Source organism: Mercenaria mercenaria, chromosome 17 (assembly GCF_021730395.1).
Source record: "Mercenaria mercenaria strain notata chromosome 17, MADL_Memer_1, whole genome shotgun sequence".
Lineage (NCBI taxonomy): Eukaryota > Metazoa > Mollusca > Bivalvia > Venerida > Veneridae > Mercenaria > Mercenaria mercenaria.
Genome location: NC_069377.1, coordinates 20,991,080 through 21,016,161, shown reverse-complemented (window position 1 = coordinate 21,016,161; position 25,082 = coordinate 20,991,080). Strand labels below are relative to the sequence as shown.

At 32.0% G+C, this 25,082-nt stretch overlaps 1 protein-coding gene across 1 annotated transcript in view; it reads right to left on the bottom strand.

The window, feature by feature from the left end:
- Positions 1-25,082, bottom strand: part of LOC123536357 (soluble guanylate cyclase 88E-like) — a 102,357-nt gene that overhangs the window by 23,360 nt on the left and 53,915 nt on the right. The window contains exon 2 of the mRNA XM_053529228.1: positions 4,147-4,942. Within this exon, the coding sequence (XP_053385203.1) occupies positions 4,147-4,942 (796 nt within the window). The remainder of the gene's footprint in view (positions 1-4,146; positions 4,943-25,082) is intronic.

The window sequence follows — 25,082 nt, the reverse complement described above, 5'->3', positions numbered from 1 at the left end:
CAATATCTCAAAACTGCTACATTTATTAGACTTGAGCTTCACACGGTAGGTATTTCAACAGCAACCCATATATAAGTTTTGTGTAAAGTAATTTATCGCATCAACGTTTCGGCTAACGCCTTCATCAGGATAATTCACATACAAATTGTTTTAAGTAAAACGGCCGAGACATCCAACATAATGCAAAAACCAAATAAGATAACACTAGGTTGAATTGGATCTAAATTATGGCACTTTTCTGGTTGAAGTGTGCAAGTTGTTATCCTTGCGATTTGTTATCAGTTGTAAAAATAACTCAGTTACATAAGTTTTAGCAAGTTATGGTCCTTGTTCGACTAACAAGCTGTGGAACAGTCGAGCGCGCTGTCTTATATACGGCTCTTGTAAAACAAGAGCTGTCCGTAAGACAGCCAGTGTTCGACTATTCGAATCATTGTCACAGAAGCAGGGATATTAATTTAATGTTAAAATATCAATAGAATTTCAACCAAAACTTTAACCAGAAGTTTTCTAAGTCCAAATGGGGGCATAATTTACCCTAAATACAAGTCAGATTTATGAGACTCGATGCAATCAACCAGTTTTATAACCCCAGAATTTTCTCAGTCCAAAAGGGGGCATAATTTGCCCTAAATACATGCCAGAGTTATTGGACTTGAGCCAGTGATGTTGATAACTGACCTAGAAAAAGAAGCTATATGCTTTTAAATGATAGCCATATGTACTTGCACGCAAAACTTTAACCAGGATTTTCTAAGTCCAAAAGAGGGCATGATTTGGCTAAATTGCAAGTCAGAGTTATAGGACTTGATGCTATCACCTAGTTTCATAACCCCGAAGACATATGTGAAGTTTCAATACAATATCTGCATTAGTTTTGGAGATAGGAACTTGCATGTAAAACTTTAACCAGAATTTCCAGAACTCCAAAAGGGGGCATAATTTGGCCAAAATACATGTCAGAGTTATGGGACTTGATCCAGTGAGGTTGGTAATTGACCTAGAAAAAGAAAAAAAATAAGTTTCAAAGCTATATGCCTTTAAATGATAGCCATATGTACTTGCATGCAAAACTTCAATCAAAGTGTGACGCCGACGCCGACGCCGACGCCGACGCCAGGGTGAGTAGAATAGCTAGACTATTCTTCGAATAGTCGAGCTAAAAATAATACCCTACCAATATATTCATTCTTCATTTAAATGTAATCTGGTTCGTATAAAAATTTATGGCAGTTCTGTTATAACTTAACTGAAATGAACTCATTGTTTTTGCTAAATTTAAACAAGAGAGCCATGATGGTCCTGGTTCACATATCTGAGTTTCACAGCTCAAACATGTTTCCTTGTGGATTTGTTTGTATGATTTTAGTTTAACGCCGAATTTCAACAGTATTTCAGTTATGTAACGGTGGGCAATTAACCTAACCAGTGTTCCTGGATTCTGTACCAGTACAAACCTGATCACTGCTACAAACAAATAAAATTATCCACAGCATCTTGCAACAGAAAATATGTATAGATTTAAATATTTAAAACTAGACCTGACTTGAGGGATTGTATAATTGCCAATGATCATATTTATTTCTATTTTTTGGAGGTGCATTCTGCTTAGACAACAAATTGTTCTAGAAAATAATACAGTGCATCAAGATATAGGAGCTGGTAATAAAAATAACAATCAACGCAAAAAAGACTCGACATAATTATAAGTGTCGTTGTTCGTTTGTAAACTATAAACGATGATGAAAATTGGACAATGTTATTTGTCATTTTAATTATTACAACAGGAGAGACCAATGTGTTATATTCGACAGTAAACTAGTCCAAATGCATCCCGAATTGAACAGGAAAACGTTACATGATGTTCATACATTCTGTTTATTTTCCCCTTTAGAAAGAAAAATAAGACTGGCACGAGTCCATTCTATAGATGACGAAGGAAGAATGAGCAAGTGTTTAGTGTCACTGAACTTTATGCAAATACATTTATCGGTCAACGGCTTTTACAGTTAAGTAAAATATATTGTATTTTGAAAAGTGTCGCACCACTCAGGGAGGAAAGTGAGGTTCGTTAAAAATATGGGAATTGAATAATCTCATCGAGTTTTTTTTTCGGCGACGCCGTCTAAATTTGTTTTCGTTACCTATGCCACGTGACTTCAGTTTGCAAATCAAACTACTTGATAACGCATTATAGATAATTTATCAAAATGAAAGATTTATGCAACACTCTGCCTGATTCGACGAGAGTGTCAATTTCTTTCACTCTGTTGATTGTGCTACGCTGAGTGGAATGTAGACAAAGCGTTTTTATTTTATATTTTTCGGTGGTTTATCGAAATATAACGGTGAATTATATCCTGATAAACTCACTGGCCACTCAATGAAAATTATCAAATCTGATACCCGGATTAACGTCAAAAAGTTTACCGAGCGTACTGAAAGCCGGAACAATATGACGATGACGTCGTTAAAATGACGTCATCTTTGCGATGCTTCCTGATAAAATTTCCCGCAATTTCGACATTTTATTGAAATAACACAACAAAAGTAGAGTTTTAGACATAAAATAAACAGAAAAATTGTTGGTATCGATGTAATATCACGTAATTTCACTCTGAACACCAAAAGTTGTTATTTTCACTCGTGGCTGCGCCACTCGTGAAAATTTCACTTTTGGTGCCCACTCGGTGAAATTATAACGTGATATTACACCGAAACCAACAATTATCCTCTATATCCTAAACGACGCTGTTCACAGTTTTAAAGCTAACTTTGGCTCAGTATATTTAGCAAGAATATTGATATATCTCAAAATGATAAGTAAGTTTAATATATATGATAAAAACCTGTTCAAATACCAACATATATCAAATTAAAGAAAGAGCTGAATACGGTCTGTGTATCACATGAATAAGGGTGTGATAAGAGTCTTTTATGTAGAGAGATTTTCCTTGTTATGTACAATTGTCGTCTGTATATGAAAAGGTTTCTTGCTTTTTTGACTTATTCAGATTGCATATTAAAATGAGTACTTGTTTGCTTTGATATATTTGTTATAAATTATTTAACTGATTTATGATATGAATATTTTTCTTTAGTATAGTATGCAAATATTGAACTCAGTTGAAATCTGTTTTATTATATATATGCTATATAATGACTGAATCTCATTACACTGAAATGAAGGTACGCTGCATACAGTTTATATATGTGATATGACTACGGTCAAACATTGCTTATGAAACAGAAATATTGAAGTAATTACAATTGTATGTTTTGCTTGACCTTCACTTTTTATAGACCTACCTGTGTGACGTCATTGTCCAAAGATTCACGAAAAGCGAATATGCGTTTGTTAAAGCGGGATCAGTTGGCCTATTTTAGAAATAAATAAAAATAATAAATAAAAAAAAATCCTTTAATTGATTTTTTCTCATGTATTCTAATCAAACTTGATTTGTAGCAACTTTATTAGGCCCGCAGCCAACTTTGTTCAGCTGGGACATTTAACCCCTTTTAGGGGCTGCTAGAGCTAAAACTAGAAATGCCTTTATAAAGCGTCTCATGAACAGCTTGGTGGATCTTTGTCATACTTGGTCTGGAGCATCATTATAAGGTCCTCTTCCAAATTTATTTATATAGGAACTTGGGCCTTAATAGGGACCACTATAGCTAAAAGCAGATATGCCTTTCTTCGCATTAACCACTAAAATGTAATGGACTTTTATCAAACTCGATGTGTAACAATATCGTAAGGTCTCCTGCTATTTTGTTACAAATGGGGATAGGGACCAATTTAGCTAAAAATATAAACACGTTTAATGACCTCTTCTCATGAACCGCTTCACGAATCTTCATCAAACTACTGCTGTAATTATTCGTCTAAGGATAAAGGAAACAAAATTGCAACCCTACGAAACCTTTGCGAAAAATTAAAAGAGAACCATTTAAATTGTTAAAGTGCGGTGTTTAGTTTTGCAATTTGAAAACTGTTAGATGAAAGATGAATGTTAGATGAAAAATTCATAAACTTCTTTCCTTATTACAATTCGCCGACCATCATTTTTAAAGATATTTCTTGTTATATATGCGGAGGCGTTTGGTATTCTACAGAAAACAATGAAGCGTATTAAAGCCACTTACACTGAACCAGGAGAACGGTACAAGAGGTAGAACAATGGTAAAAACATCGGTGACTATCTGCCCGACCATATCTGGAAACACAGCTTTCAGTCCATTACCAACACTTCGAACTTCCATTTGTTCATTAAAAACAATATGGAATGGAAAAAGCTCGAAAAACACATCCGCATTTAAGGGCAGATTGACAGAGAAGTCGTCTTTGTTTTCCTGAGTATCCTTATATGCAGTATTATCAAAGTGTAATTTCATTACAACATGAGTCATGTGATCACTTTCCTCTTCGCTGATTACGTCAATGTCAACTTTCGTGTTATAGAATAGAGCGCCCACTTGCCGAATTTGACCTTTGACATAATGCACATATCCTTTCCGTTTACTGCGATAATGTAATGTCAGCCCTGAGGTTGTTTCTTCTTCTACGAAGAAGGAAGGCGGTCGAAGCTTTGGATAACTGAATCGCAAATACTCATGTAGATTGTCAAGCCCGTTTAAAAAGTCAGTCATATGTCTGCCAAGAACTTTCAGTATTCTGTCATATCCATATTGACCCACAAATGATACAAAACAAACCCCGAAAGCGTCCATTAGTTCATTGTAACTACATCCCGTTATCTGTGCTAATGCTTTCCCGATGTTAGGAACCAGATTTTCGCTGTATCTTTCGTGTGTTGCAAATGAAACTTGTTGAATATTGGCCATTTTTCTGACATCTAGCCATACTCCTTCTCCGAAGTTTTCCTTGATGTAATGCACAATGGCTTCAATCAGAAGGCCATACATCATTCCCTCATCAGCTCTGAAAACACACGAGAACACGGATAATAATTAAATTACGTAGCCTGATGAAACAGTTAAACTTCTTTAAGACACTGAATAGCTATGCATAGATACAGAAGTTTCCCTTTCAACTAAATAAGATCCTGTTTAAAGTAGTTCCGCATAACACTTCCTATAACACAAACACGTGTCTGTCATCCAAACACTTTGCGTTGTGCGTTCTTAATATTATGTTAAACTATGAAAAGTGTCATTAGCGTCACAAACACACATATCTAACATCTTATTTCTTAGGAAGTTTGTTTACTGTAGAGCTAATTGCACAGTAGTGTCCGTCTACTATGGAATTAGTAAACCTCTTTATTCCCCCATAGGGAGGAAGACTTATCGAATATTTGTAGAATAGTTCATTAGATAAACCAAACAACAGAAACTGACTAACACGCCAGTTACCATCAATAATTATGGGTGTGACTGACCTATTGTGACTGTAAACATATTCTGAAAAACACTAGACTCGTACAAAAAAAAAACAACAACAGCATATCAAATATTCAAAAGCAAAACATATATCATTTATACATTTTAATAGAAGGCAATTGCTATGTTTTTTGCAACTGATAGATGTATTTATGCTGAATGACCGCACTACGGTAAATTTACGCATTTTATTTTTTGTTTTTGTTCCTTCTTTTGTAATGTTAGATAAGGTTTTATGCAAAATAACTGAGGTAAAATGTGTCTAATTTCATTAAATAACAAGATGATGTCATTTAATATTTTGTACGATTAATTCGTCTTCATGTAACTAGATGCCTTCTGGGTCGTGTAAAAGATATATATAGGTATAATATCTTAGTAATATGAAACTGAATTGCGGCTTTGCGTCCGAGCAGCGGATTACTTTTTATCATTTGTATAATATACACAAAACGTAACGCAATGCAACGTAAACATAACAGAAAAAATTGTGTGGAACTTTGATTAAAAACACATTAGAATCACATCAAAATATAAATAATAAATATCTAATGTCTACTAATTTTCGTTTCCATGTAAAGATAAACCACCAGGCTTTATACACTGCAGCCATTGGCCCTTTTTCAATATACAGCAAGGAAAAAAGTAATTTTTGTCAATACCCATCCACATGCCGTCGAAAAATGTAGTTTTGATTCAACGTTCTATATAAACTTTAGTAAAGCACGATAAAAGGCAAGAAACTGCAAAACATACTAGAGTATATTATGTTTCGATTTTTTCCTACAGTAATGTTACCATGTCTCCCCCAGGATTGAGCATTTTGCGCTTTATTGTCATATATTTCCTACTTAAGGCAAGAACTATATAACATTTTATAACGAGTCTCGAGAGAAACAGGTACTAGATACCTGAGCTAGATTTAATGAGACCTTTACATATAATCAGGTCCAAACACATCTGTATGAAAATATGTCAAAGAGAAATTAATATTTTACACTCGAACCCTTAAGATATTGTGTGATAAAATTCATATCTGAAAATATCAAATATTTTAAAAGAATTTCCACAGCATTTTGATGAGGGCATTTTTTAATTTGATTCAGTATTTCATGATAAAAGATGGTCCTTGTACATAGTTAAACAAACAATGTACTTCGGACAGAAATTCAAGTCATTATCAAAATTCATAAAACTTACCAATGAGTTACCATTTTTAGAAAACAGCATAGTCACTGTGAATAATATAAATATTTGAATAATTATTTTGTTACCGTTGAAATTACATTACATATATGGAGAGTTTCTTACAAAAAGCTTATAGCTTCCTACTCAATCCTCCATATTTGTATATTTGTAAAACTGTAACAATTGTAACTATATCAATAAATGAGCCGTGCCATGGGAAAACCAACATAGTGGGTTTGCGACCAGCATGGATCCAGACCAGCCTGCGCATCCGCGCAGTCTGGTCAGGCTCCATGCTGTTCGCTTTTAAAGCCTATTGGAATTGGAGAAACTGTTAGCGAACAGCATGGATCCTGACCAGACTGCGCGGATGCGCAGGTTGGTCTGGATCCATGCTGGTCGCACACCCACTATGTTGGTTTTCTCATGGCACGGCTCATATACTGTTTAAACCAATATAAATATTTTATGACAGCTTCAAGCACTCTTATATTACAACAATAGTAAAAATTACTTGAAAACTAAATTGTTAATTTTGCAGTGCTCTTACGCATCAGATGTTAGATATGAAAGCTACTGCTTCAATATATCATAAATAATATCCCTAAAGGGGACTATAAAATTACCCATTGTCTTGAAATTTCCGGGTTTATGGTCATTTCCCGACAGTCCTCCGTATATATGATTGAAATGTCATAATGAGAAAATTAATGTCATGCTGGTTGAAAACCTCTTACAGATAGATAGATAGATATATCTTTTATTCCACCATAAGATGAGAAGCATACAATTCACATCATAATAAAGAAATTATATGAACATATAATACATAGACAAAACATATCTATTGAAAAGAAAAGAAATGAGAAATGATAAAGTGTAAAAGCAATTTACATTGAGATAAATGACAATTTATAATTTCTAATAATGAATGTTTAAGAGCTAGTCCATGATATTATTTTAAGTGTACATAAACAACAATAATAGTGTAAAACATACGGCATGTAAATATTCATCAATATGCAGTTGTTTAGTTTCATAATTAGTAAGAAAATGTGTATTAAACATATTTTACTGAGTTTTCATTAATACATCAATTTTGAATGAACATTCATTATTGTCCTTTTGGATATTGTATTATAATTTATAACTGTATAACTTATACGTAATGAAACGTAAAATGCAAATAAATACATCCGCTGTAACCCCTCAAACAGAAAACAGTGTTATTCTATTTATACAAAAAACACTAAATAAACACTGACCATTACAAACTTATTGATGGCACTGTATCAATCACGCAGACTTTGAAAAAATGTTGAATGTTTCCAGTGTGTACATACCACGTGGTTTGTGACGTCATTTTCGGGTATTACGGCAAGAAAATTTATAAACAAATCCGTCGATTCAGAACTTAAAAGCACTGTAAGTTTTTCATTTTTTCACCGATTTGAATAATTCTTTTACGAGGCTCAAGCCAAGGCAGTGAGCTATAAACATAAGCCATAGTTTTCCTGAAATTCTAAGCCGTTTTTGCAATGGTCGGTTCCAACCCTGAAAATCGGCAAATTCTTGGAGGGTAATACGGCAAGAAAAACCCGTGTTTTACAAAATAATGCAGGATTGCTTTCCTTTACATTGTTATGCCTTTCACCGCTGTTTATTTCGGTTCCAAGAAGGCCTGCGAACCACTTTACTTGACATAAAATGGTAGGTTTCTGTGTGAAAACACATATCTTCGGAAAATGCTAATACTGCAAGAAAGATATGACGGCAAGCAGATTTATGAATATTCCAATTGTCCCTAATAGCAGTTGAGACTTACTTACTTCTGTCAGCAGGTTAGTAAATAGGGCATACCTATATAGTGCATGGTAAGCTAAACCAGACGGAACCATTTATAAACAGTAAATTAAAGCCTTATTTCATTTTTGAAGTTTTGACAAATCATTTTTCCGTATGCCTGAGATTTTTTAAAAAGAATAATTCAGTGGTATGTTTTCAAAATTATTGTTACGTTTTCATGCACTTTCAGTCCATAGGAAGAATTGGGACTTTGCTGTACAAGCAGTTCTACTATGATAGCGATAAAGGACTGTAATAGCCATCTCAAGACTATATTTTAAAGTCTGTCTGTTTAACACAACTTGAAATTTTTTTTTACGAATATTTTTGGCAAGTAAAGTGATTGCATAAGCATAGTTTTACATTTTATTTTACGACGATATTTTGAACGATTGTAATTTTGTTCATAAAAAGGTATTTATCTTACGTATAGGGGTCTGAAGAATGCATGTAATACTGTACAATTTTGATATTAGATTATGAAAAATCTTAAGAAAATTCAAATTAAGAATGTTACGTTTACCGAACAGGATAAACCTTCTTTTTATGCCCCCTTTTAGGACATAATGTTTAGCACTTTCTGGATTCATCATTATATGATTCTTAAGTTTTAGGTTAAGCCCAAGTTATCTTCAGTAATGATTCTGTGATCCTTACCAAAACTAGGGCCATAACTTGGTAAACAACTGTTTCATGACATGACCTGTATTTAGAAGATGTTACACCGATCCTTGTCTGTGACAACTATGTTTTATTTTCCAACAGTCTGGTATGCCCCAGGAGCAGATCAATATCGCACTGACGTGTGCTCTTTGGCTAATCACTAACGCTTTATTCAAAGGTCATGCAATAATTTTTTCTTTCACGTTCGGTTTGATCTTTATGAGATTCAAAGAATCGTTGGTTTACGCGTTGAAAGTGTCAAAATATTTAAGAAAATATTTTAACTCATTACGTTTTAAATATTGTTTTTTATTTTTTTAAAGGTGCATTTCCATTTTACACTCAAGTATGACATACTGGAAGGACACATGTATATTTTTGTTATTTATAATTATATGGTTTACATTCATTATTTGATTAAACTGTGATTAATGGACGATACGACAAATACAAAGAGATGGAAATCCTTTGCACTTACAATAATTTTGTATCATAATTATGTGCTAGTTTGCCCATCGTCTGTACAATTTTTGTTTGAATAAAAGATAATTTTGAAATACAAATTTATCACAAAAGGATGCTGCACATTATCTATTTATGAACATTGATTACTAAGTTTCAATGTGTATAATATGTCGTTGCGTTACGTACGTATATGGAAACTACAAAGCTGGTTTGGTGACCTTTTGTTGTTTTTGCATTTGTTGTGTTACCTTTGCTTTCTTTGGTCTGATAAAAGGAATTGTGAAATTTTACTTAATATTACTGTAATGTTTAACATTGCAAAACGCTTAATAAATTTCTAAAATTTGTAACTATCTCCTTATACTGTCATAATTTAATGTGTAATGCGTTAATTTTATAATAATAAGTAACTTTATTGAAAATTTCAATTTCTGTGTGTATCCATAATGTAATAAACTTTACATATGAACTCGCTTGTTGGTTTTTGTGTCTGAACACTGACGTCTTAGATCGTTTCCCAAGTTTAAGTTTAGTCTTTGTTCGCGTCATTACGCTAAAGAGTAAAAATACATCGTCCGAGTATTAATTTTGTCTTTGCTAACATCAAGTTGTTCTTTTTTGTTTTTTTTGTTGTTGTTGTTTTTTTGTATCAAAGTTTAGTAGATCTATCTCCATAATCTCGAAATCTCAAAGACTTATATCGAAATACAGTTTCGATACATTATCAATTACTATTATTGATAGGCATTGTTCAGAGGCCCAGCTTTCACTAATGATTGATAAGTAAACACATAATGTGAATATGTAGGATATATTTTCAATTATAAACACTTTTGTAGACATTTTAGCAGTTTGACTCTTTAAAGATGGTTGTTAGCATTCACGGATGCAACAATATAGACACATAGGGACTCATTTTTAAGATACCTCTTGAGACTATAAATAAATAAAGTAGAAATTAGGAAACTTTTCTTGAAAGCTATAATTAGATAACAATAATATATCTACTAAACGATCTTTAAAAAGGATTGAAAAAAGCAGTTCTTTCATAATACATCATACCGGTATTTATCTGAATAGAAGCTAAACAAATCTGCAAACAGGTATTATACATGAGGAAACGAGTCTTAAACTCAATGATTCGCGAAACTGTTCGTAAAGGAACAATAGACGTATTCGTGAATCTGCTTGTCGTCATATCTTTCTTGCAGTATTATCATTTTCCGAAGACATATGTTTTCACAGAGAAACCTACCATTTTATGTCAAGTAAAGTGGTTCGCAGGCCTTCTTGGAACCGAAATAAACAGCGGTGAAAGGCATAACAATGTAAAGGGAACAGTTCTGAATTATTTTGTAAAACAAGGGTTTTTCTTGTCGTATTACCCTCCAAGAATTTGCCGATTTTCAGGGTTGGAACCAACCTTTGCAAAAACGGCTTAAAATTTCAGGAAAACTTTGTCTTATGTTTATAGCCCACTACCTTGGCTTGAGCCTCGTAAAAGAATTATTCAAATTGGTGAAAAAATGAAAAACTTACAGTGTTTTTAAGTTCTGAATCGACGGATTTGTTTACAAATTTTCTTGCCGTAATACCCGAAAATGACGTCACAAACCACGTGGTATGTACACACTGGTTTCTAATAGTCCATAAATATTTCACGTACTATAACTACATGAATTAAGTTTCCTTTTTCAATTAGCTCTAACATATTCACTTTGATAATGACCTAATCTCGAAAGTCGAAAATATTAGACCACATAATGAAAATGTTAAAGAATTTTCTCATTAATCATAAGTATGTCCGTGCCTTATTTGTCTTAGAGGGAAAACGAAAGATTAAAAGGCAAATAATGCAGGAAATGTTTTATCATTCAAAGTTTTTTTATCATAATGAAATAATACAACTGCCGGACTGGCAAAAACACTTTTCATTCAATATATTTCGTTTTGTTTGAATGGCAGCTTTTTCCACAATTAAGAAAAATGAAGATAACTTTGCAACTGTTAGAATTATCAAAGGTCTTCAACGGTTGATTTTTGTAAACATTTGATACATTTGCACACGTAAAAAAACAATAAGTTAATCTTGTAAATACGTAAACATTCCATAATTCTAGTCTCATTTGCTAGGTCCTCAAACACAATATAACTCAAACCTATGCTACAAACAGTAGTCCTTCAGAGTTACATTAGGTGTGCGTTTTCTAAAGCGTCTCAGTGTGCTTTATCAAATTTTGCACTGATGATCAATGATAACTTAATTGAATCCATTGCGAGTCCATTCATTCATATCATAACTACTGAGTCATTCGTTTTAAGTTTTCATTATAGCATAAAGTCTAACTGATCAGAAAAACTAGAGAACAAAGCTGACTATCATGTTTTTTTTCTCTCTAAAGCTGGCAATCCCCTTTGACAATAGGGGAAAAACAAACTCGATTAACATACGCCGCCATAACCAGTTTAGTAAAACCAGTTTCTGTGTTATGTTCTGAAAATAGTATTCAAGTTCAATTGTGATTGATTGCATGCAAAGAAATAACATCTACAGTCCATTTTATTCAAATATGCAATAAAAGGATTGATGTTCACATCAAAAAGGGCACCTTTTTTTTTAAAGAAACAAAAAGGATTAACCAAGAAAAAAGATAAGAAGTAAGGGTAGATTCCCAGAAGCACAGAGCACCCAAACACAGCCATAGAGCCATGCATCGCAAAGCAGACCCACAACAAAAAGATGCTGTAATGGAAAATACTGTAGACGGATTGCTTCAAATATCCAACATAAAGCATAAAACTTCTTTACTAAAAGGATAGTTTATCATAGGGAAGTTCTATATAAGCAAAGTTGTGAGAAATCATTGTATATTTTCAAGTGGCAAAACCAACCGTTTTAGAAATTAACATTTTTCACTTTTTAAATGGTAAAAGAAGTTTTCGCAAATGTCTCCTATAAAACTACGAAAAATATCCATTTCCCCTTTTCCGTTGACACTTATCAATTTTATATAAACTTATTTATAGTATAGTATAAGAATCAGTATGGGTGGGCGATACTCTAAAACATAAAAAAACTGTCTAGTGTCATCTAGAAAAACACCCAGCAACAAAGCCAGATCAACCAGGTATGCATAACATTGATAAGTTTTATAATGAGTAAGGATTGGTGTTATTAGAAAGGCAGACATACTAATATTAAAAACCCTTCCAAGTATATTAAATTAACACAATTTAACAGTCAATTGACTAGTAAAACATAAATCAAAGATGTACCGCACCTTGCGAATGTTTCAAGGTTTAAAACATTCTGTAAGAGTTCATTTACTGGACGCATAAGATTTAAGTAGTTGCGAATGATGTAATTAATATTAGTGTATCAAAACTTATAAACTCTTTAATTTCTGAAAGACACAAGATGAAATTCTTGCTAAAACAAAGCGTCACTATGAATGTTTATACAAAGTGAAAGAAACAGAAAATATATCTTTAAACGATGCTTTTAACTCCTACCTATCACCACTTTACAATGGAGTCCTCCACCAACATCTTCAGTTCCTTTCTTTCTTTATTTTGACACCTTACACTTTAGTAGTTTGTACCGAAAACCCTTTAAAAGTTATTTTTTGGTAGACTGATATGTATAAAAAGCATACAGTCTTGGTTGTATCATTGATTTTTGAAATTTAATGTATTTCAACACCAGACTCGGAGAAATATATATATATTTTTTCTACATGCCTATTATGTTAGAAATGGAACTAATATAATTACAAAAATTCCAAATATTCCTCAGGAGTGGAGAGGTTTTCAAGTACTTTGCACCTTTATCAGACAAGAATCCTATTGTTTATAATGTAAATATATACAGCAGGGTATAAAAATTCAAACAAGACATTACACGTTGTATCAAACTCCATAACGAATGGCTTGTTTCAATATTTCTTACTCAGTACAAAATAGGGGTAATCTGTGTTTAGAACAACGGTTTGTAGATAATGGAATTCATATTTTGGCACATAGTGTTATTTAGCTAAAAATCACCATTTCTGTTTGAACTCTGAAACAAAGTGTTAGAGTTTGTTATTATATTTTCTCGCAATAAACATTTCTTTCAATAAAAGTAGCAAAGTTACAGCTTAGATTTAAAACATAGAAAGTAACGACAAATATTTAAGAATGTGTCTTTAAAATACTTTAAATGTCTTTATTATATACAAATATATGGTATCTACATTAAGCAAAGACATCAAACATGTTATAAAAATGTAGAGTAAAAATATTAATAGCAAAACATGGCAGTTAGCTTTGGCTAGAAAGGCACAAAGACGTAAAATGATAAAAAAAAAATAAATAAAAAAAAAAAAAAAACATTTGAAACTAAGTTAAAATAACTGCATCTTTAAATTTTAGGAAAATATTATATGTTTAGTTGCCTCATATAGATGATTATGTAAGGGGAAGTGGTGGATGACTCTCCGATCCCACTCTCCACAATGCCGGGGATAATAAATAGGCAACATTTTATTGCTGAAATTACAAAAAAATCCTAACAAATATTAGTGTTTTTGCAATTTATGTATCGATTTTCCACATTATTTGTCAATACCACCCTTAGGAATAAATACATTAAGTTAGGTATTTATATATTTCTACTACAGGCAAGAAATATATAAAATTATTCTACAACGAGTCTCATGAGAATCATTTTCTGATATTCAATTGAGCACTATATAATCAGATCCAAAATAGGCCTTTAATACACTTAACTAGATAAAATATAGCAAAGAGAAATGAATATTTATTACATGGCATTTAAACAAAAAAGCTTGCAAGAAAAACTCAAGCCATTATTAGAATATCGAGATAATTTACTAGTTTCAGATATTTGCCGAATTACAATGAATAGTAAACTGTTTCTGTATCAAAGCACCAAGCAGTGATTGATCTCCATCTTTATACAACAATACTGTTGTGTTGGTTATGTTTTGTCTTTGAATAAGTGATAAATGACCATACATACGGCATTTTAGCGCCCTTTACACCGTTTTTGTACTATTGGTATCAATAGATAGCAAATAAAAATAAAAGATAATAAAAAATTGTTAATAAAAACAGGAAAATGTAAACTGGCTGTGCATAACCAAATGTTATTCTTCTAGTTCTTGAATTATTGTATGTGTGTGTGTTCGGGTTTAATGACTTTTTTCAACAATTGTTCAGTCATATAAACGACGGTGTCTACTCGTTGCAGTGAGAACAATACCCAACTTTATAGTACTGAACAGAACAGAACAGAACAGAACAGAACAAGCACTTTATTAAACTCACTGCCTCACTGGAATATCACGCCGTAGACATGTGACATGATATCCCACTCAGTCACATTATACTGACATCGGGATGACCAGTCCTAGCACTTTCTTCTTAATGCTGAGCGCCAAGCGAGGAAGCTACTATAGTACCATTTCTTTACGTCTTTGGTATGACGCGGCCAGGGACCGAACCCACGACCTCCTGTACTTTAATTGTTGTTAGCTGTTATATAAATTGTTATATTCAACCCTTTAAAACACTTATAAGCACACTGAACAATAATCATATTAAAGACCAGAAAACCAGTGGTCGAAAATGTGTCAGATAAAAGCGTAAAAAGATGTAAAAGGTTTTACTGCAAACTAAGATAGAAATTAATTGGAGATATTCGTCGAAATTACCGCTTTCAATATAATAAACAATTATATCCCTGAGGGGAGTTATCAAATTACTGACTTTCTTATATTCCTGGTTTCTTGAGCATTGCATGACAGTAGATTCTGTAGATTCGATTAGGTTGACGTATCAACTTGATCAAGTTTTCCCTCAAAATATCGGAATTACCATAATGATTCTAGTTGCATTCACATTCTGTGCCGATTCACTGTAAAATTCAACCCATGGCAACATTGGCCTGTTTCAGTTTTTATTTTCATTATAGCTATGTATTTCAGAATGTCTTAAAATATTTCATCAAGAATATAAGACATTTAGTGTTGTCATAAGGGAAAACCCCCTCAATGATTGAATAAGAACATTACATGCTTAATCAGTCAATTTAAGCAGCTGCAACTGGACAAAGTATTTGCAATTCATTAATCAGTAATAATAAGTGTTTCAACAATGTTTTTTTTCCGAAATTCATAGAATTGAAAGTGCATTTTTGTTACAGGTGTCGCTAATGATGTTCCTATCCAACGACATAACCTAGTCAGGAGTTTAACATTCTGTGTAACACCGAAAATGCAACATTGCAAAAAAGCACAACAAGTTGATTTTTTTGTATTTCGCAGGAATAAAGAAAAAATAAAGAGACACTTCGATATAGTAGAGAAAGCAAACCCTTACAATACAAAAAAAAAAAAAAACTTTTCAGAACAATACACTTTATCTATTTTTTGTTTACTTACCTATCCCGAATTTTACCCTTTCCCTTTTTAAGCTTAATTCTAAAGTTACCGACAATACACACAAGCTTTCAAAGACATCAATGATGTTTCAATCTACATCGAACACAAACATTAAAAGATCACAACACAATAAATACATTAGGATCCACTGAAATCACATTTAACGGATTTGTATATATACTTCACATACCTACACAATAAGCATAAAAACTTTGTCAATATAATATCATTAAACGAAATATTCCGAGAGTAATACGATGTTATAATCAGTAAATGTACTGGCCAGTCTCACTGTTTTTAAATCATCCAATGTGTGTATAAATCCATCCATTTCAGAACCATGTTTTATTATCCAGTTGATGAGCATCTACAAGTTTAGGCAATGTATATCATTATATAAGTAGAACAATTTAGATCAGAGTATTAAATATGTTCCAAAATAACCGCTAAGTGTCTTTTACTAAAAATAACTGCTTGCCAGACTGCTGCATTATTCGGCGCCACAGCGTTAAATAATTCTCTCTCTCTCTCTCTCTCTCTCTCTCTATAACATCTTATATCTGTTGCAACAAACACATTTTGTATCACATTTCTCCTTATGAATTTTGACATAAATGCCTACTTATTAACACATCTAAATAAAGTATAAATATTTTACAAAATCTAATAAGGTATTTATTTATTTATTTATTTTAAAAAATGAAAAGTTGTCCTGTTCGTTCAGTTTCTATGTGTGGTTCCTCATGGATTTGTCTTTCACGGACACAAGATTTTCAGGGCGAACAACTGTCTTGAGGATTGCTTAGTATGAATTTAGTTTAACGATACTGTTTTCTGTATTAATATTTTCAAAGCGTGGAAAATAACATTTCTCTTTGAATCCCAAATGTATGGCTAAAACAAATTGAGGTTGCTTTTATGAATTACTAAAATCATAAATGGTTGCAAATCATAAAAGAAGATATTCCTGCCTAAACGTGGATATACAACTGTATGTTTTATTTTTTTTTTTAATGTTCTAACATACACCAGAGATTGAGGTCAGTAGGAGGACTGATGTCAGAAATATTGTCAAAAGAATAACATTCTAACTACCAAGATAACTTGTATTCTACCTACAATCAAGGCACTTCAAATATGTACTGGCCTTAGTAGAATATGTTACAAACAATGGATATAATTATTACTAGTCATGACTAGTAACATTCCATTGCCATCGGCAGTGTATTAAGCAACAATGTGGCAATTACGCCTTGCTTTAACTGACGAACTATTCCCATGTGTAACGCTTTCTCAGAAGCCTGCAAATTAACTTTATCCGTGCCGTGAGAACTTCAGATATATACAACACGTTATAACATTACGGAGCTTGAAAACATTTGACACAGACCTCAAGTGTGACCCATAATGAACAAGAAATATCTTTAAAAATGATGGTCGGCGAATTGTAATAAGGAAAGAAGTTTATGAATTTTTCATCTAACATTCATCTTTCATCTAACATTTTTCAAATTGCAAAACTAAACACCGCACTTTAACAATTTAAATGGTTCTCTTTTAATTTTTCGCAAAGGTTTCGTAGGGTTGCAATTTTGTTTCGTTTATCCTTAGACGAATAATTACAGCAGTAGTTTGATGAAGATTCATGAAGCGGTTCATGAGAAGAGGTGATTAAACGTGTTTATATTTTTAGCTAAATTGGTCCCTATCCCCATTTGTAACAAAATAGCAGGAGACCTTACGATATTGTTACACATCGAGTTTGATAAAAATCCATTACATTTTAGTGGTTAATGCGAAGAAAGGCATATCTACTTTTAGCTATAGTGGTCCCTAATAGGGCCCAAGTTTCTATATAAATAAATCTGAAAGAGGACCTTATAATGATGTTCCAGACCAAGTATGACAAGATCCACCAAGCTGTTCATGAGACGCTGTATAAAGGCATTTCTAGTTTTAGCTCTAGCAGCCCCTAAAAGAGCTGAACAAAGTTTGCTGCGGGCCTAATAAAAATGCTTCAAATCAAGTTTGATTAGAATACATGAGAAAAAATCAATTAAAGGATTTTTTTATTTATTATTTTTATTTATTTCTAAAATAGGCCAACTGATCCCGCTTTAACAAATGCATATTCGCTATTCATGAATCTTTGGACAATGACGTCACACCTATAAAAAAGTGAAGGTCAAGCAAAACATACAATTGTTATTATTTCAATATTTCTGTTTCATAAGCAAAGTCTGACCGTAGTCATATCACATAGATAAACTGTATGCAGCGTACCTTCATTACAGTGTAACGAGATTCAGTCATTATATAGCATAAATATATTAAAACAGATTTCAACTGAGTTCAATATTTGCATACCATACTAAAGAAAAATATTCATATATAATAAATCAGTTAAATAATTTATAACAAATATATCAAAGCAAACAAGTACTCATTTTAATATGCAATCTAAATAAGTCACAAAAGCAAGAAACCTTTTCATATACAGACGACAATTGTAACAAGGAAAATCTTTTAAAAAGCACTTCTCTACATAAAAGACTCTTATCACACCCTTATTCATGTGATACACAGACCGTATTCAGCTCTTTCTTTAATTTGAATATGTTGTTATTTGAACAGGTTTTTATCATATTTATTAAACTTACTTATCATTTTGAGATATATCAATATTCTTGCTAAATATACTGAGCCAAAGTTAGCTTTAAAACTGTGAACAGCGTCGTTTAGGATAAACGCTTTGTCTACATTTCACTCAGCGTAGCACAGTCAACAGAGTGAAAGAAATTGACACTCTCGTCGAATCAGGCAGAGTGTTGCATATATCTTCCATTTTGATAAATTATCTATAAGTCACGCGGCATAGGTAACGAAAACGAATTTAGACGGCGTCGCCGAAAAACAAACACACCATATAACCATGTATATAGGTTATTTCAAATTACTAAATCAATAACTAGAAATGTGTCCATGGGACACAGATGCCCCCACTACATGACATTAAAAAGACAATTTTTTCCTAGGTCAGGGGCCATAACTCCTACAATACTGAATGAATCCGGACGCGAAACCCCAGGTGCACAACTGCACATGCTGACCAACATTCCTGTAAACTTTGGTGACTCTAGGTCAAAAACTTTCAACCTTCATGTTTATTCAATAAATTCTCAGTTTGTATACATACAAAAAACATGAGATAAATCCAAATCCAATTTGGTGACTCTAGGTCAAATACTTTTGGAGCTACGCGCAACACAACATTAAAATGACCAATTATTAACTAAGTCAGGGGCCATAACTCCTACACGACTGAATGAATCCGGACGCGAAACCCCAGGTGCACAACTGCACATGCTGACCAACATTCCTGTAAACTTTGGTGACTCTAGGTCAAAAACTTCCAACCTTCAAGTTTATTCAATTAATTCTCAGTTTGTATACATACAAAAAACATGAGATAAATCCAAGATTTCGCAGAAAAACATTACATATAGTCACGCAAATATGAGGGCAACACATTGACATTGTTCTAATTGAGGAAACTATTTATAGATATTCAAACATCATTACAAGGTTAAAAATAGGTCAGATTATGTCATTCAGAGAAGCGTGTCATCGAGTGTATAGAAGTAAACACATGTGCTTTCTTGACCGTTTATATTCGTAACGAGATAACCATTTATTCATAACGGGATTACACGTGGGGAATTAAAGAGATAAACGGCTAGAATGATCTTACTACGCTCTTTAGGAAGAATTTAATGATATAGGCTTTTTAAGAGTACAGTAATATGGTTTTTAGCTCGACTATTCATAGAATAGTAGAGCTATTGGACTCGCCCATGCGTCGGCGTCCGCGTCGGCGTCTGCGTCGGCGTCGGCGTCCGCGTCCCGATTTGGTTAAGTTTTTGTATGTAAGCTGGTATCTCAGCAACCACTTGTGGGAATGGATTGAAACTTCACACACTTATTCACTGTGATAAACTGACTTACATTGCACAGGTTCCATAACTCTGTTTTGCTTTTTTACAAAATTATGCCCCTTTTTTGACTTAGAAATTTTTGGTTAAGGTTTTGTATGTAAGCTGGTATCTCAGTAACCGCTTGTGGGAATGGATTGAAACTTCACACACTTATTTACTGTGATAAACTGACTTACACTGCACAGGTTCCATAACTCTATTTTGCTCTTTTACAAAATTATGCCCCTTTTTCGACTTAGAATTTTTTTTGTTAAGGTTTTGTATGTAAGCTGGTATCTCAGTACTCACTAATGGAAATGGATTGAAACTTCACACACTTGTTCACTGTCATGATCTGACACGCACAAAGCAGGTCCGATAACTTTTTTTTTGCTTTTTTACAAAATTATGCCCCTTTTTCAACATAGAAATTTTTGGTTAAGTTTTTGTATGTAAGCTGGTATCTCAGTATCCACTAATGAGAAAGGATTGAAACTTCACACACTAGTTCACTGTCATGATATGACTTGCAGTGCAAAGGGTCAATAACTCAACTTTGCATTTTTCAAAATTATGCCCCTTTTTCAACTTAGGAGTTTTTGGGTTAAATTCTTATATGTAAGCTGGTATCTCAGTACCCACTAATGGGAATGGATTGAAACTTCATACACTTGTCCACTGTCATGAGCTGATAAGCACTATGCAGGTTCCATAACCCTATTTTACTTTTTTACTAAATTATGCCCCTTTTTCGACTTTCTTATTCATTCAAGCGACAAGGCTGTTAAATAGTCGAGCGTTGCTATCCTCCGACAGCTCTTGTTAAAAAGAAAATTGCAACAAAAAAAGTGGAAATAATATGCTTCGTAAGTGCAGCATATTCTATGTAGTAGTGAATAGTGTACAGTTGTAATGTATTCTTATTCTTGAAATGGATTTAAAGTGTACTGCCGAGACAAGAGTCATGAATGACTAGTGGCTAAGTTGTGAGTATTTTAGACTTTTATGATAAAAATGTTTAACTAACATATTTACAATATGGTACATATGATTTAAATAAGTTGGTAACCAATTGTGCAGATTTGTACTTCGGCTATGTGCATTTTCATGGACATCCGATTTATTTGTGAAAATTGCCATTAATAATGTAAGGTGATACCCTGTGCAGCATAGTTGGTTGTCAAGTACAGTGCCATATTATTCAATATGCTCTTAGTAGTTTAAAGAGCATATTCTATGGGAGTACAGTACTGAGTAGTTCTAGAGTGCTTATCTGTAAATGTTACAGCTCTTAAACGAAACGAAAAATAAGAGCAATACCAGTGCAAACTGTTTGTACATATTAAATATATAATAGGTCAGTGTCTGTGTGCCCTCGGTGCTTAAACTTTATATACAAATAATTGAAATTAAAACAACTTGCAGCATAAATACTAGAGTTATATTATGCCATATATATTTATGTGGGTGGTTGTAAGCCATGTGTTTTTAACATGTTGTTTATATCATTTATGTTGTTAGTAATGACTTTTAGCATAAATGCAGAGGTCTAAAGACTAATACTGTATAGCAAAATAATTATTGAAGCATTTACACTCTAAATAGATATAGCATGGTAATAATTCATGTATAAGTGTGATTAGATCTATCTAACATAGATTATAATGATTCTAATATATATTAATTAGCATAATAATAATTCTAGTATGACTGTGGTAGATAAACATAGCATTATAATGAATCATACATAGATCTGTTAATGTTAAAAACAACAACAACTACAAAAAAGAACAAACAACAAAAAACAAAGAACAAAATAACTTAGCACAGTATATTTAGTGTAAGTATGGTAAACAAAACACAACATAAAGGTGTAAATGGCCACAACTTATAAAAGGATATTTAAAGCACTAGTTAACACAATAATAATTTTAATGTACTAACATATAGCAATATATTATTGATATAATGTTAGTAAGCTAAATTTATTGAAATATTCTTGCAAAAAGTATTTTAAAACTATAACATTTTCACATAACACTGGAGCAGTGTAAAAAAGTATGCATTTAGCTATTATAATGTTTAATTATGGTAACTTGAAAAATGTTAAAATGATGAATAATTCAATAGCCTTAATATTATCTATATCAATTCGTACTTGCGCTGAACAATTATTTCTTGAATGTTTTAAAATTGTGGTCCGGCATACTAACATAGTCTTAATAGCAATGTATATAATTATAATAAGCAATCATTTATGGATATCTGTAGCTACCATTATTACATTACAGTGTTTTTTATTTAAGCTTTATTTTTCATAGTTTTCATAATAATATCCAAAAATTTACATAGTCTAAGAAGTTCATTTTTATTTTCACTATTCAAAAGTTGGGAGAATTTGATAGTATTTGTGTTCTGGTAATAATATTGTTTAATAAAAAGTTTTCTATGCTCTTTAAAAGAAGGGCAACAGAGTAAATAATGGTATTCATCTCCAATTTCATTAAGTCCACATAGGCCACATTTCCTATCAGCTAATGGTATTCCTGTCCATCTACCAATTTCCACGGGCAATCTATGATTTCTGGTTCTAAAGGCTGTAATAATTTTACAAAAATAATTTGGAAGCAAGCAAAAATATTTATTTATTCCAAAATTGTTCTTAAATAGTCTGAAATTGACACTACTAGTAGATTTTGTTGTAATATCATTCCATTCTTGTAAATATTGATCATTTGATTTCTGCTTAAAGGCTAAAGGAAACCATTTTCTATTTATTTCAGTTTGTGTTTCCCAAATGTTTCCAAATCCATTTTTTATTACTAAATTTTTGATATACAGTAACAATTTTGATTTGAGTTTCCCTTGTTCCTGGAGACCATTTAGGATTATATACATGTTATTAGATAATTTATTACTTGTGAAATCAGTAAGTTTACTCCAATAATTGATCATTCTATTATCAATATCCACTTGAAGGGGCTTAACTCCTAACTCACCATAAATCATGTGTGATGGGGTTGATTTTTTAAGATTGAGTATAAGTTTAAGGAATTTCAGTTGTACTTTTTCAATATCCTGATTATTAGAAAAGCCCCATATCTCACATCCATATAGCAAAATAGGTTTGATAACTTTATTAATAAGATCAATTTGTAAGTCAAATGTCAAGTTAAGTACTCTGATTTTTTTTTTTTTAATAAAGAGAACATTGCTTTATTTGCTTGTTCTGCGATATGTTGTTTTTTTGTTTTAACAAAGCCTTTTGTTCTTGATAGATACAATCCAAGATATTTGTATTCATTTGTAGTTTCTAAAGTTTCACCTTTATATTTAAAATAGTTTTCATAGTTATTTCCTCTTGAGCCAAAAATTAACACTTTTGTTTTTTAATATTTACTTCTAATTTCCATTGAAAGCAGTATTCTTCTAACAATTCTAGACTTTTCTGTAGGTCTGTACTATTTTCACTTAGAAGAACTGTATCATCTGCATATAATATTATAAATAACTTGAAATACATACCAATATCATTGAGGCTTATATTGCATTAAATACCATTAGCATTTTCTGCACTTAAGTAATTTTCTAGATCATTTAAGTAAATTGCAAATAATAAAGGAGAAAGGTTTTCACCTTGCCTTACACCGGTTAAGCATGGAAAAAATTGTGATCATCCTTCATTTGTTTTTATTCTTGACTTTATATTAAAATACATATTTTTAATAACAATAAAACATTTACCATTTATATTATATTTTAGAAGTTTTGTCCATAGTCCCTGTCGCCATACAGTGTCAAAAGCTTGTTTAAAATCAATAAATACACAAAAAAGTTTTTTCTTCTGTGCTCCTAACATATCAATCAAGCAATGTAAAACATATAAATTATCTATTGTAGAATGATTTTTTCTAAATCCAGATTGACAGTTTCCTATTAAATCACATTCATCTGCAAATTTATTCAATCTGTTATTTAAGATTGCGGTAAATAATTTTCCAAAACAACTTAAAAGTGTTATTGGTCTGTAATTTTCTGGTAACTTAATATTTCCTTTGTTCTTATATATGGGCATGATGTTTCCTTCTGTCCAGCTTTCTGGTATTATTCCAGAGTCAAGTATGAGATTAAATAATTTTTTATATATTGGTAGCATTATATCTAGAGTACTTTTGATATGCTCATACAAAACATTGTCTACTCCAGGACTCTTATCATTTTTCAATAATTTAACAGTGTTTATTATTTCATTTTCTGTTATCTCAGTATTTATTTCTTCATTTATTTCATAAATTGATTGTTCTGTATGATTTATATTATTGTCAGTTGTATTCTTGCTTGAATTTACTTCTTTAAAAAATTCATACAAATCATCAAGTTTTACTTCTTGTTTCTGTTTTATTTTGTTTACACTGTTTATTGTTTTCCAAAATTCTTTGGGGTTATTTCCCTTTATACTTCTTAGGTGCTCTATTTTATTATTCCTATAAAGTCTATATGTGGTATTAATTTTATTCTTATTGTCTACTAACAGTCTTAAGTAATATTTTATTTCTTTCTGATTTATTGTTATTATAAATTCTACGTGCCATGTGGTATTGGTTTCTAGTTCTGAAGCACTCATTATTGAACCAGGGTTGAAATTTGTTTACTTTTTTGTTAGTTTTCTTTTTAATCTTTTTACTCCCAAAAGTTGATTTACAACTTTCCATGAAAATTTCATTTATATTTTCTACAACTTGATCGATATCATTCTGATTTACTGCATTAGTATCTCTCAGTAAATCTAGAGTTTCTAATACTTTTTCTACTTTAAAGAGTTCAATATTTGTACTGAACTTGGTATTATTATCATAGTCCCACAATTTAGGTATAGTTTCCTCACTATTATTTATAGGTGAACTAGCTGTCCTGTCCATCCCCATTTCTAGGCCCATTGTTAGAATCACTGGGTTATGTACATCAGAAATAATGTTTGAAAAATCATGTATTTGGATATTCTTAATTATTTCAAAAATGTTTGGTGTACATATAAAAAAATCAGTTGTTCTTTTGCCTTTACGTGTAGTGTTTGCATTTACATAATCTGATCCCACTC